The sequence below is a fragment of the Anabrus simplex genome, chromosome 1 (genome assembly GCF_040414725.1).
Source record: "Anabrus simplex isolate iqAnaSimp1 chromosome 1, ASM4041472v1, whole genome shotgun sequence".
NCBI lineage: Eukaryota > Metazoa > Arthropoda > Insecta > Orthoptera > Tettigoniidae > Anabrus > Anabrus simplex.
The window spans coordinates 1,207,313,627-1,207,328,540 of NC_090265.1; the positions used below are offsets into that span (position 1 = coordinate 1,207,313,627).

The window sequence follows — 14,914 nt, forward strand, 5'->3', positions numbered from 1 at the left end:
AGAATGGATAACAACAGGCTGACAAAGAAAATTCTAAATCTAGCTCTAACCCTGAAAATCCGCAACAATTGGTTAGCAGAAATTCATGAAGATCTACAAGAAATGGGTATTGAGGACGAAACCATTCAAGATAGAATGAAATTTAGAAGCTTAGTAGACAAACATACATTTGCAGAGAAACCAACAAGAAAAAATACAGGCTGGACAGAAACACGCAGAAAGGAACACAGTGAAAAAATGAAGAGATATTGGGAAGAAAAGAAGAAGAAACATTGTGCAAAATAAGTTCAAACGCGCTCCACAGCTGGGCACAACGAATCAAAATAATAATAATAATAATAATAATAATAATAATAATAATAATAATAATAATAATAATAATAATAATAATAATAATAATAATAATAATAATAATAATAATAATAATAATACAGCATCCCTTCGTTTATGAGGTTTAAGTTGAATCGTAGGTGGCCGTGTTGTTTCTGTTCTGTAATGCTGTGCAACATTTTATAATTGCCTATACTCTTCAATGATGTAATGCTGAGCATCTCATTTTTTTCCTATGTTTCTCAATGATGTAAATGTAGCCTCCGGGTTTGTTTTAATTTCATCTAATATTTATATTCATGTCGCCACAATTTTTTAAACGTATATTTCACTTAATATTATATTTATATATTAGCCTTGTATTCATATATTTAATAAATGATTTCGAAGGAAGATTATTATTGTGCATGTTCGTTATGTAGACAAAACTTTCTCTTTAGGTAGTATCTAGAGAATATTATACACTGTATGTTGGTGAACATGGGAAATTTACCTGCTTTAGTTCTACTATTATCAGACAGATGGCCTTCAAAAATCAAAGCCACAATACAATATGGCGTGTTGTTGTGTCGTTCAAGTAGTAATCACAATGCCGCCATGCATAATATAGACAGTTTTGGTTAGCTAGGGTGTACCTGAGGTTATGGATCACTATTTTTAATTTATTTTATAAAATGTGCGATGTATGCGCAGAATTCTTGGATCTGCTTCAGTCATGTAAGCGAAAACTAACCGCAAATCCTTCCATTAAGTTTTCCTGAATTTATTCTGTTGATACGACGATGGGATGAATCATTCTATCATAACAAGAACTTTATAGTTTGGGCCCTGCATCTGAAAGACCATCGTGCAAATAAATATGATTATAGGATAAATATATGCATTGCCGCGAAGCAAGCCAACTTTTGTTACGAAATTTTGACAATTATCATTTTGTTTTTTAAAGATAAACATTAGAAATTCTCTTTGACAGTTGTCATGTAGGTGTGTTAGTGACTTTTTATTTTGGATGTATAATATGACCTGTTAAAGTTCATGATCTTTCTACTTTTCGTATTATCGTTTATGCTCTAATATGTTAAATGCCTTCCCTATCAAAGGAATAATGTTATGTCCCAAGTTTTAAATGCTTCAGTAAATGATATACCCAGTTGTCGTTATGAATTTGAGTGAGTGTATGGGGGTTTCATTGGTTTTTTGCAAAATGTATACCTTCACTATTGTAAATTCACATTGCAAATTAATACATAGTAAGAAGACCTTAGTTTTGGTTACTTGAACCCAATCTGTGATCACTATCTTTGTTTTGTGATTCAGTAAATAAATAGTGTGCACATCTGTCAGTGAGACTCGATTTTTTTATTTTGCTCTGTTGTTATTCTGTATAGTAGAGCCTACCACTCAAATCTGTTAACATACGTGCACATTTTCATGTAGATGATGTTGGTTAGGTTTGTATTGTGCATTTTAGAAATATATTTTTGTCCTGGAATCCCTTATTTCTTTGTGGAATCTTTATGTAGTGCTGAAGTATTCTCAATGTTTTCATAGATGAAGAAAGAATTTCAAAAGAATCTGATGAGCATCCAGTACTTCAAAAGGATGAGGTGGAAACAGTCATGCTATATATTCAGTCTTGGTCTCAACGGTAAGTGCAAATATTTTAAGTCATAAAATATAGCCTATATTTTCTTGTGTGTCTTTATTGAGAAATAACTGCTGAAATATCATAACAGTTGCCTAATTTATCTTCTGTTCTCCTTTTTAACAGACAGTGTATGTGTTGCTTTCGAGATTCCAAGAACTATGAAAGATTTAACCTGATAACTCAGAGTATAATATGTCTAGCAGTATGCCAGCTGAAAGAACTACGAGAAGATTTGGTGAAAGCGAAACCTCCAGATAAGAAGACTGTTTGTGAAAATGGTGATAGCAAAGAAGATGGGAGCAAGCAGGATGAAACTGATTCGCTTCCAGTGGACACAACCTGTGAAGGTCCAGATGGATCAAAAAGTTCTGCTGGGGAAAGTGATCAGACAGCGGAAGCCGATTGTTCCAAGCGTGACTGTGAGTGTAAGGACAAAGAGGTGAAAAACAAGAATGACTGTGATGATGAACAAGTTGGTGAAGCTACTGGGGAAGAGGAGGAATGGAGTTTACAGGATAAGGAGAAACTCCTTCATTTTCTTTCAAAAGTGTTCCTGTTAAATTTTCCACTGTATGTGGCCTATAAACACACAATGCAGTCAAAATTAGAGGAGATTACCCAACAAGAGGCTGGTAGCCTAAATGTCTTCTGTGATCTTCATGATCCCGAAATACCAGTATATCTTTTGCGTAATGTGTGCCTCTTTTGTAGGAGTGGTGGTGTTCATGCCATGACCTTTTGCTTTGAGCATCAGAGTCCTGACACATTGCCAGTATCATTAGCCCATGCTATGATTGCTATCGTTTGTAATCTAAAGTTGTGGCTGAATTTCCGCTCTATAATGCAGTTGTTTGTGCCTCTTCGTTCCAAAGTTCTTCGCTACATGTGCAACCTTGCAGATAAAGATCTTCGCTCACCTGGCATCAAGACTATGGCAGGTAATTTGCTTAATTACGTACTAATACATATATGAGGTTTAGTAAAAGATGTTGTCATAGTAAAGTCCTAGAAAATCAATAGGGTTATACTTCTGGTAAATGTATGTAGACTGTTTTTGGCAGAACTATAGTAATTGCAGAACTTTTGTTATATGTCCTGTGCCCTGTTAGACGTACATTTGTTAAAGCATAGCCATCTTCATACTAACCATGAGAACCTTTGGAGGAGAAGGAAAAAGGCTTCCATTAACCATTACCTCAGCATTAATGGCTGGTTTCTGGAACGTGAGATATTGATCCCAGTGTTTTCCCTACGACCTTTTTAATGGACGTGCCTCTTCCCCATTTTTACAACCGCCCGGCTGACAACCTAGATATATGCTAACTTAGTTACATAACATTAATAGGCCTACATATTTGAGTCATTGTGCACTCCAAATTAGAATGTAAATACTGTAAAACTGCTTATTTACCATGCTCGATAGCTGCAGTCGCTTAAGTGCGGCCAGTATCCAGTATTCAAAAGATAGTGGGTTCAAACCCCCACTGTCGGCAGCCCTGAAAATGGTTTTCTGTGGTTTCCCATTTTCACAACAGGCAAATTAAGGCCAAGGCCACTTCTTTCCCAGTCCTAGCCCTTTCCTGTCCCATCGTCGCCGTAAGACGTATCTATGTCGATGCAACGTAAAGCCAATAGAAAAAAAAAATCCTGCTTATTTAAATGATAAATTTTCATTACATCATACATACATCATTATAGACTGTTATGGCTTTCAGTGTTCAGTCTGCAAGCCTTTGTAAATTTACAAAACGTTGGCAGAATCCACTATTTGCAACTAGTGCTGTGGCCTCATATAGTTTTATAGGCCTAACTCTTATCACTAAATTGTTAGATTTAAGGTACAGCCTCAGCATTTGCCTGGTGTGAAAATGGAAAACCACGGAAAACCATCTTCAGGTCTGCCTATCTCCCGGATAGGAGCTTACAGCTGCTCATCCCTAACTGCACGACCAACTCGTCCAGTAGTTCCAAGATATTAGACTGCAGGCTTTCAGCAGAATCTGCCATTAAGACCAAGTTGTTAACATATGCCAGACTGCTTACTACATTTCCACCTAACTGAATCCCTCCCTGCCACTTTCTCCCTTTCAGCAGATAATCCATGTAAACTACGAACAACAAAGGTGAAAGATTACAGCCTTGTCTAACCCCTGTAAGTACCCTGAACTAAGAACTCATTCTGTCATCAATTCTCACTGCAGCCAAATTGTCAACATAAATGCCTTTGATTGATTTTAATAATCTACCCTTAATCCCATAGTCTCCCAGTATGGCAAACATCTTTTCCCTTGGTACCCTGTCATATGCTTTCTCTAGATCTGTGAAACATAAACATTCTATTCCTCTCGTAGCATTTTTCAGTTACCTGACGCATACTAAAAGTCTGATCCTGACAGCCCCTTTGTGGTCTGGAACCACAATGGTTTTCATCTAACTTCCTCTCAACCACTAATTACACCCTACCTTCCATGATGCCAGTGAATACTTTGCCTGGTATACTAATCAATGAGATACCTCGATAGTTGTTGCAATCTTTCTGTTCCCTTGCTTATAGATCGGTGCAGTTACTGCTTTTGTCCAATCTGAAGCTACAGTACCAACACTTTATGCTAATCTTATTACTCTGTGAGGCCATTTCATCCCTGCCTTCCCATTCAGGTCTAATTTCATGTATTCCTGCTGCTTTATGACATTGGAGTTTATTTACCTTTCTTTCCACTTCCTCAAGCGTAATTTCACCAACATCATTTTCCTCCTCCCCATGAGCTCGGTTGTTCGCGACATCATGAGGAAGATTTCCTTTTACGTTGAGATTTTAAAAATATTTCTTTCACCTGTCGAGCGATTCCCTAGGATCTGTTATGAGTTCATTTGAATTACGCAAAACACTATTCATTTCCTTTTTCCCTCCCTTTCTTTATTATTGTCCAGAAAGTTTTTCCTGCTGCTTGACGTAGCCTTATCGGGTTATCACCAAAATCTTTCCAAGACTTCTTTTTGGATTCAACAACTAGCCTATTTGTTTTGTTCTGTTCCTTTCATCTTCATACAATTCCCTGTCTGCATCAGCGCTTGTTTGGAGCCATTTCTGATATGCCTTCTCTTTATGTTTACAAGGTGCTGTCACTTCATCATTCCACCAAGATGTTCGTTTTTTCCCATCTTTACAAACAGTTGTTCCTAGGTATTCCCTTGCTATTTCTACTACAGCATCACTGTTTGCTACCCATTCTTTTTCTATATCCTAAACCTACTTACTATCTACTGTTTAGAACTTCTCACTATCATACCCATGTACTTCAGTCTAATTTCCTCGTCCTGGAGATTTTCTACCCTTATTTGTTTGCAGACAGATTTCACTTTCTCTATCCCAGGGTTAGGGATACGTAGTTTACTACAGATGAGATAGTGGTCTGTATCATTGAAAAATACCCGGAAAACCTGTACATTCCTAACAGATTTCCTGAATTCGAAGTTTAAGATATAGTCCGTTATGGATCTGGTACTACTACCCTCCCATGTGTAGCGGTGAATAGCCTTATGCTTGAACAATGTATTCGTAACTACTAAACCTGTATAGCACAGAAGTCCAAACGTGCCAACTCTCCCGTTTTAAGCGGGAGACTCCTGATTTTTCATTGTTCTTCCCGATCTCCCGATCGTCGGGACCGATCCCCCAATTTTCAGAGCAGTTTCTGTAATTTTCGTATTATTTTAATCTACATGTAATTAATCTCATAATGGAACTGTATTGAAGATGATATATTAAAATTATAAAATTCTTTTATTTACAACCCCCTATTCAATACATTACAATACACTCATTGAATTATGGTATAATCATGAAGTAAATAATGGGACATATTTCGTTCGGCATAGCGAATATCATCACCCGTTAATGCACAAAGACTAGGTCAGGGCTCTGAGCTTAAAAAATGATCAAAATAGTATCTTCATATCAAAAGAGTAACCATGTTGTAATTAAAAAGTGATAATCAACGATCAGCACAATATAACATTAGACTTCGACTGTAACAAAATATGTGCAAGTTAAAAACGAGTATTTGTCGTGGAATGCATTAACGATGGCAATCTGTGAAATTAAAAACAATCATGGGGTTGTTAAAGTATGACAATAGACATTGTGGATATTAAAATATACATCAATGCTTGAAGTGTAGATTAATTATTGTGAGGATGGAGTTCCTTAGAATTGCGTGAAAACAAGAGTTAAAATAGAGTCCATTGAATTGTCACGAGTCCAAGTTGAACCAGTCAAAAGGCACATAACAACGAACAAACTAAGGTTGATATATGACGTGAACTCCAATAGTTGCGAATTCCATAGGAGAGAGAATCTTGATGCCAGAAAGAAAGTACAAGTTAAACTAGTGAATATTCATGTGCTAGCAATAAAACTAGAATTGTATGTAATGTAGAACACCAAATAATGGACTCGTTAAAGAGTAACGACGATCTTGAATATGGGGAGAGTTCTAGCTGTCCTTGGGTGAAAGAGAGCAGATTGTAGCACAAAATGGAGTTTGAAATCTGAAATGAAAGAAAAAAATGGGAAATGAAGTTATGTTGACAACGGAAGATGAAAAGGAAAAGAAAAATTGAAAGAGGATTGCCATCTTCAATACATTCTACAACAAATACTCGTTTTTAACTTGCACATATTTTGTTACAATCTAATATATTATATTGTGTTAATTGTTGATTATCACTTTTTTATTACGACATTGTTACTCTTTTGTTGTGAGGATACTATTTTTATCATTTTTAAGCTCAGGGCTCTTATCTAGTCTTTGTGCATTAACGGCTGATGGTGTTCGCTGTGGCAAATGAAACATGTCCCATTATTTAAGACACTTCATGATTATACCATAATTCAGTGAGTGTATTGTAATGTATTGAATAGGTGGTTGTAAATAAAATAATTATTTTAATCTCTCTCACGTTTCCTCGTTCTATCGATATATGGCTGAGTATGGCTGGGATAGTAGTTCTGATAATCATATCGGATGGCAGTACGGGGTACGGTGGCCAGCCACGTACTCCTCTTTTGTCTATAATATAGTCAAATACTCAAATAGCTTAATAATAGGAACTGAAAGTCTCAAGCGAGTAACCTAACCTCAGAATTAGCACTCCATAGACGTCTACCCAGGGCAGGACATGCATAAGTGCTCGTGTTTCGTCATGTAGTAGTGCTTCTTGGTTGTATGTCTTAATATTTGTTTTGGCTAAAATGTCATAAAAGGAATATGATGCAGTATTTAAAAGCGCTTATAAGGAAGAGTTTCCATGTTTCAGTGAATGCAGGAAGGGACCAACATTCACATTCTGTACTATATGTAGGTGTGACTTTTCACTTGCGCATGGCAGGAAGTGTGATATACTCAAGCATATCCAAATGAAAAAACATAAGGAGAGTGTCCAGTGTGTAGAAAGAAACTAGAAATTGAATATTTCATGTAAAAACAAAGATGTAATCCTGTGACAAATGCCAAGGCTTTATTATTGTCATTTATTGTAGAACATAACCTCCCTGTAAATTGTGCCGACCACATGGGGCCTTTGTTTCGCAAAATGTTTTCTGATTCAGAAATCGCTAAACTATATGGGTGTGCTAGAACGAAAACAGCGGCTATCAATACAGAAATGTGCATGGAAGAAAGGGCGAAAATTATATCACATTTGCAGGTGAATACATTTTCTGTTGCTACTGATGGTAGCAATAAGAGAGACTTGAAAACATATCCTATTGTAACATTTTTTAGGCCTGAACTCAATGAAATACAGAGTTGTCTACTCTCTGTGCCTAATTTAGAAGGTAATGCTACTGGAGCTAACATTGCCAGTCTTTTGCTCTCAACTTTTCAGGAATTCCTCTTTCCATTAAAAAACTGCCTAGCTCTTGGTGCTGATAATGCTCCAGTAATGGTAGGACCAAAGAATGGTGTGGCAGGATATTTGAAGCAGGAAAATGGTAACATAATCATTGTAGGCTGCTCTTGTCAGCTAGTTGATCTTGCTGCAGAGAAGGGTGTGGTGTGCTTTTGTGTAATGTAGATGGAAGTATAATTGATATATTTTATTATCTGGAAAAAAGTGCAAAGAGGAAAGAAAAGTTCAGAGAATTTCAGGCTTTACACAACACAGAGATCAGGAAAATTCTGAAGCATGTACCTACTCATGGTTATCACTAAGAAGGTGTTTAGATAGGATTTTGCTGCAGTGGCAGCCTTTGCTTACTTTATTCAGGAACAAAATTGTGAGTAAGGATTCTCAGATGGAAACTTTCAAGACTTACACAATTCCTAAGCACAGTCTGAGTGCAGATGTGTATTGTTTGTCTGAAAAGGTGAAGCATTGTCATAACATTTCACCACACTCCTCAGTTGAAAGGAAAACACAGTCATCAGTTTCATTCCCCAAAGAATGAAACTACTGATGACACTAAGGGCCATGCTTTTTCACATGAAGAATGACTGTTCATATTCCTTTCATCAAATGTACATAAATCTTTTTGCCTTTTTCTCTCAAGTTTTATGGATATCTTTGAGAATCCAGACATAGCTCTTCAGTCAAGTATGCTGCTCATCCACTTATTGAAGTCAATTTTGGAGGAACTATTGAAGAATGTGATGGCAAGGCTTGCAAAGTGAAACCACACATTAAAAGCTCCTCGTCCCTCCTTGATGTAGATTATCATACTCCAGCAAATCAAAAGGATGATTGTGATCTCATGATGGGGAACTCTGCGTTTGTTTTGATGAACACTTTCAAGTCTGAGGAAAAGTGCATATTGTTTAAGTCTGTTAAAAGTGTTCTTCTTCATCATGTGACTACCTACATGTTTTTTCTTCATGTGACTACATGGTACACAAATTTCCATAATTAAGCAGAAGTTGCAAATATTTCTGCTATAAGTAAGGCATCATTTTCTAGCCTTAGATTTTTCATTAACAAGTTTCTGAACATTCTGACTAGTGAAACAGAACATTTAGATAAAGAAACTGATATTCTGCACTCCCAGTTCTGTAACTTTCAGCTCAAAGAAACAGACCGGGCAAAATGAAGAATTGATGTTTTGTGGGCATTGGTAGGTCTGATGAAATCAGCTGATGGTGTAGTTAAATATGACAGATTCTCTAAGGTGATGCTTGCTATTTTATCAAGTCCACCTAGCAATGTAGCATGTGATAGGGTTTTTAGCAGAGTCTTGAAGACAAAGTTCAGATCGTTGCTGTCTGAACAAACTTTGGAGAAAATTTTAAGCTTAAAATCAGTTCAGCAAGGCAAGTGCTTTGAGCAAAAATTTAGTTCCGAGTTTCTGAAGAGGGTTAAGTCAGCTACGGGTGTGTTGAACAACAATTTGTTGTAATGTGTTTAGCATGATGAAGGATGAGATGTCACATATTCCTAAAGTTCAGGTATGTCCAATATTTAGTATTCACATATAAATAAGAAAATACATATGTAGGCCAAATGGAGTTGTTAATGTATTGAATTGTAATGAATTAGTATGTTCTGCCATCAGTGATGTGTCGTAATTTGTCGCGATTTGCTGCCATATTTCTCCTGATTTTTTGTACTTTTGAAAATTGGCATGTCTGCATTCCTATTAGCTTCCATATCATCCCCACATTTACCAATCACGCCTTTCATATCCTTCTCTTCTGTTTCCAACTCTTGCTTTGAAATCACCCATTAATACGATCCTGTCCTTGCTGTTGACCCTGACTACAATGTCCCTGAATGCTTCATAAAACTTCTCAACTTCATCATCTGCACCCTCACATGGTGAATACACTGAGATAATTCTCGTCCTAATTCTTCCAACTGCCAAATCCACCCACATCATTCGCTTATTTACATGCCTAACAGAAACTATGTTGCATGCAACATTATTCCTGATGAACAGCTGTACCCTACATCTACCCTTCGCTTTTTAACACCCGTCAGATACACAGTATAATTTCCTATCTCTTTTTATCTCCCCTTATCCGAATATCATTTACTCCTAGCACATCCAAATGCATCCTCTTTGCCGACTCAGACCAGTTTTACTTTCTTTCTCTTGTAAGTCCCATTAATATTGATAACTCCCCATAACTCCCTATTTTGTTTGCCAAGTTGTTTTCGAGGAGTCCCTCGTTTGTTAAATGGGAGTGGGACTCCGTTACTCCCGTATGTTCGAATTTACTTAAAATGTTCTGAGTTTGGTAAATTCTGTGAAGCAGGATGCTACCCTTACTTACACTAAGTCCAAGTGAGGATCTCTCTTCTAACAGGTTAGGGACCACGGTGGATTGTATAGTCCTAGCCGCCTTGCACAAGGAGGGCCATGACTCAGATTATGTCCAAGATGCCCACTCCCATTCCGTAGCAACTAGTATCTCGACTCTCGGGACCATTTACTAGGCCACTCAGCTGCTGCCCATGGTTCACGAACTAGGACGTGACTACAGTAACCCACATCATGAACCATTAACTCTTCATAATTGTCAGCATAATTGCATCAATTACATCGCAGATTAAATATTTAGATTGACTATCATGTTAGTGTCATGTGTAAGCGGTGTCTGGATTAGCGTGGAATTGCATGCAAGCACTCGATTCTGCATGACGTCACAACCCCATATGGCACTCCACAGCAACAGAGTGGTAGGTCCTGGTAATACGTGATTGTGAACGAGCAGTAGAACACTAGAAGTTCAAAATACTCTGTTGTGTCTTGTTCGTGATAATAACAATAAAATAGCTCAGTTTGGCAATTAATGTTTACCTGTCTAATATTATTGTTAATGCCCTCTGTGGATCAGTGGTAGAGTCTTACCTGTCAGGTTGGTCGTGCGGTTAGGGGCACGCAGCTGTTAGCTTGCATCCGGGAGATTTTGGGTTTGAATCCCACTGTTGGCAACCCTGAAGATGGTTTTCCGTGGTTTCCCATTTTCACACCAGGCAAATGCTGGGGCTGTACCTTAATTCCCATTCCTAGGCTTTTCCTTTCCTATTGTTACCATAAGACCTATCTGTGTCGGTGCGATGTAGAGCAAATAGAAAACAAAAACATACAGGTAGAGTGTTGGCCTCCAGATCCACAGATACCGGGTTGAAATCCGGCAGAGGTAGTTGTATTTTTGAAGGGTGGAAGAAAGTCCATTCGACTCGCTATGTTGTACTATGTCGGCATGCAACACCTGTGGTGTTCACCCATCAAAATTCACTAAATCTCAGCTATAGACGCCCAAGAGAGATTCAGTTTACTCTGCCATCTAGTTGGCACTTAGAGTAATACGGAACGTCGAAATTGATGAGTAAGCAGCCAGGCGGCATAAAATTAAAATGCTTGCACATGGCAGCTAAGGTCATACTGTTCTTCTTCTTCTTAAGGTACTGAGGGGAATAAATTGACTTTTTATCATAATTTTTTATGTAATATTCTCCATCTGGCTACTCATTCCTGCCACCCAGCTGGCGAAAATATTGCATTATTAGTTGCCTCTGTGGATCCGTGGTAGAGTGTCGGCCTCCGGATCCCAAGATAGCGGGTTCAAACCTGGCAGAGGTAGTCGGATTTTTGAAGGGCGGAAAAAAAGTCCATTCGACACTCCATGTCGTACGATGTCGGCATGTAAAAGATCTCTGGTGACACATTTGGTGTTTACCCGACAAAATTCATTAAATCTCAGCCATAGACGCCCAAGAGAGATCCGGTTTACTCTGTCTGCCATCTAGCGGACCTAGAGTAAAACGGAACGTCGAAATTGACGAGCAGCCAGCCAGATGGCGTCAAATCGAAATGTCTGCACACGGTAGCTGAGGCCATACGATTATTATTATTATTATTATTATTATTATTATTATTATTATTATTATTATTATTATTATTATTATTATCATCATTATCATTATTATTAGCATTGCTTTCATAAGCTCCGTCCACGGGAATTTCATCATGCAGCGCAGCAAATTTTAGATGCCACCTTAACTCGTTAGGTAACATGCCTATACTATAACCTAAATATGTGAAAATTTGTACACACCTTCACAAGATGTTCTAGTATGATTTTTTACTTGCCACTACTATTCATTTGATCACTCACCAACACTAGAATTCCAAACTTGCACTTCAGAGACCTCAGGATTGGCACGTGTATATTTAGATCACAAATTCCATGATGCGGGAAATTTACCACAAGCTGTGGTAAAGTGTGGTTCATCTGCATGCTATCTACCAGCAAATTGATAAGCTGTGTCATCTAATGTGTATTTGAAGTAAAATGTTGGTGCGAATTCAAATCCGACTAAGGTCGGATACAGAATTTTACATATGTGAAACCTAATCCGTCCATGGTCGTATGTGGGAGTGAATGTGTTAATATTGATAGCTCCCATCGAATTCTATTTTGTTTGCCAAATTGTTTCCAAGGAGTCCATTGCTTGTCAGATGGAAGTGGGACTCTGTTACTCTCATAGGTCTGAGGCTTGCTTAAAATCTCCTGAGCTCGGTAAATTCTGTGAAGCAGGACCACGGTGGATTTTATAAGGCCAGACCGCCTGAGCAGAAGGAAGACCATAACTCAGAATATGTCCGAGATGTCCACTCATATTCCATAGCAACTGGTATGCCGACTCTCAGGCCAGTCAGCCGTTGTCCATGGTTCATGAACTAGAATGTGAACACAGCAACCCTTACGCACTCTCTTAAAAAAAAAAAAAAAAAACCAGTGGTATGAAGTAAGTTCCTAGTCACAAAAGACCATCGTGCAGCAGAAGGTGCAGGAGCTGGCAGCTGTTGTGATTAGGAAATGTTTTGTGAAGTTCTACATATATTAATTATTGTATGCATTTTAATGTAGATAATTGATATAAACAAATAAGTATCCTGGTGAAAATGCTTACAGTAATATAACATACATACAGACATTATCATTATAGACTGGTATGCCTTTCAGCGTTTAGTCTGCAAGCCTCTGCGAACTTACTAAACGTCGCCACAATCCTCGATTTGCAACTGTTGTCGCGGCCAACAAATTAGGCGGGTGAGGAAAACTGCGCTGTCGTCAGACATGGGAACGGCAAAGCGACAGATGGTCGAGAGTCGCTTACCTCCGAGCACGGATTGGCAATGCTGATCGTGCAGTGCTGTCTAGTTGAAGCCCGTCCGCTCCAGGCCACCTTACCCGAGTCATTCCCTGTCATGCAGCTGTTGAGCTCGCACTGTAAGTGCAGTTAAAATGGCTAGTGAATGTGAATTAATTTGGGCTCAAGAGAGAAGTGGCAGAGAGGACCAAGAAATTAAAAATAAAGGACGTAGAAAAACTCACGTCAGAAGCCATCGGCTGTGTGACTGCTGCAGATTGGGAAAAGTGCTTCAATCGCGCGGAAAATCTTCAAACAGACGATTGGGCCAAGGAAATAGTAAAGGACAAAAGAATGGAGCCATTCACCATCAGTGTAAATGACGACTCGACAGATAGTGAGATGTGTGATGACAGTGACTAAGTAATCTTAGACTGCCTTAAAGCTAGAAACCGATTCTTAATTCATTGTAAATTAATGTTAACTTATTCTTTAAAGTAGTTCATAAACACAATTACCTATTCTTCCTGTAGCAGTTTTGAATTACCTGGCGCATACTGAAACTCTGATCCTGACAGCCTCTCTGTGGTCTGAAACCACACTGGTTTATATCCAACTTCCTCTCAATGACTGATTGCCCCCTCCCTTCCAAGATGCCAGTGAATACTTTGCCTGGTATACTAATCAATGAGATACCTCAATAGTTGTTGCAATCCTTCCTGTTCCCTTTCTTATAGATAGGTGCAATTACTGCTTTTGTCCAATCTGAAGGTACCTTACCAACACTCCATGCTAATCTTACTACTCTATGAAGCCATTTCATCCCTGCCTTCCCACTATACTTCACCATTTCAGGTCTAATTTCATCTATTCCTGCTGCTTTATGGCAATGGAGTTTATTTACCATCCTTTCCACTTCCTCAAGCGTAATTTCACCAACATCATTTTCCTCCTCCCCATGAGCTTGGGTGTTCGCAACACCACCAGGATGATTTCCCTTTACATTGAGAAGATGTTCAAAATATTCCCTCCACCTCTCCAGTGATTCCCTGGGATCTATTGTGAGTTCACCTGAATTACTCAAAACACTGTTCATTTCCTTTTTCCCTCCCTTCCTAAGATTCTTTATTACTGTCCAGAAAGGTTTTCCTGCTGCTTTACCTAGCATTTCCAGGTTATTACCAAAATCTTCCCACGACTTCTTTTTGGATTCAACAACTATTTGTTTCGCTCTGTTTCTTTCATCTACGTACAAATCCCAGTCTGCCTCGGCCCTTGTTTGGAGCCATTTCTGATAAGCCTTCTCTTTACGTTTACAAGCTGCTCTCACATCATCATTCCACCAAGATGTTTGACTTTTCCCATCTTTACACACAGTCGTTCGTAGGCATTCCCTTGCTGTATCTACTACAGCATCCCTGTATGCCACCCATTCTCTTTCTATATCCTGAGCCTGCTTACTGTCCACTGTTCGAAACTTCTCACTAATCATATCCATGTACTTCTGTCTAATTTTCTCGTCCTGGAGATTTTCTACCCTTATTCTTTTGCAGACAGATTTCACTTTCTCTACCCTAGGCCTAGAGATACGTAGTTCACTACAGATCAGATAGTGGTCTGTATCATCGAAAAATCCCCGGAAAACTCGTACATTCCTAACAGATTTCCTGAATTCGAAGTCAGTTAAGATATAGTCTATTATGGATCTGGTACCCCTAGCCTCCCATGTGTAGTGGTGAATAGCCTTATGCTTGAAGAATGTATTCGTAACAGCTAAACCCATACTAGCACAGAAGTCCAGCAAATGCTTCCCCTTCACATTAGCTTCCAGATCTTCCC

General features: G+C 38.4%; 1 protein-coding gene across 1 annotated transcript in view; it reads left to right on the forward strand.

Annotated features, from left to right (window-relative positions):
• The first annotated feature begins 935 nt into the window (after positions 1–935).
• Positions 936–14,914, forward strand: part of puf (ubiquitinyl hydrolase 1 puf) — an 870,156-nt gene continuing 856,177 nt past the window's right edge. Inside the window, exons 1-3 of the mRNA XM_068225443.1 lie at positions 936–1,047; positions 1,882–1,978; positions 2,102–2,916. Coding sequence (XP_068081544.1) covers positions 1,005–1,047; positions 1,882–1,978; positions 2,102–2,916 — 955 coding nt within the window. The 5' untranslated portion in view covers positions 936–1,004. The remainder of the gene's footprint in view (positions 1,048–1,881; positions 1,979–2,101; positions 2,917–14,914) is intronic.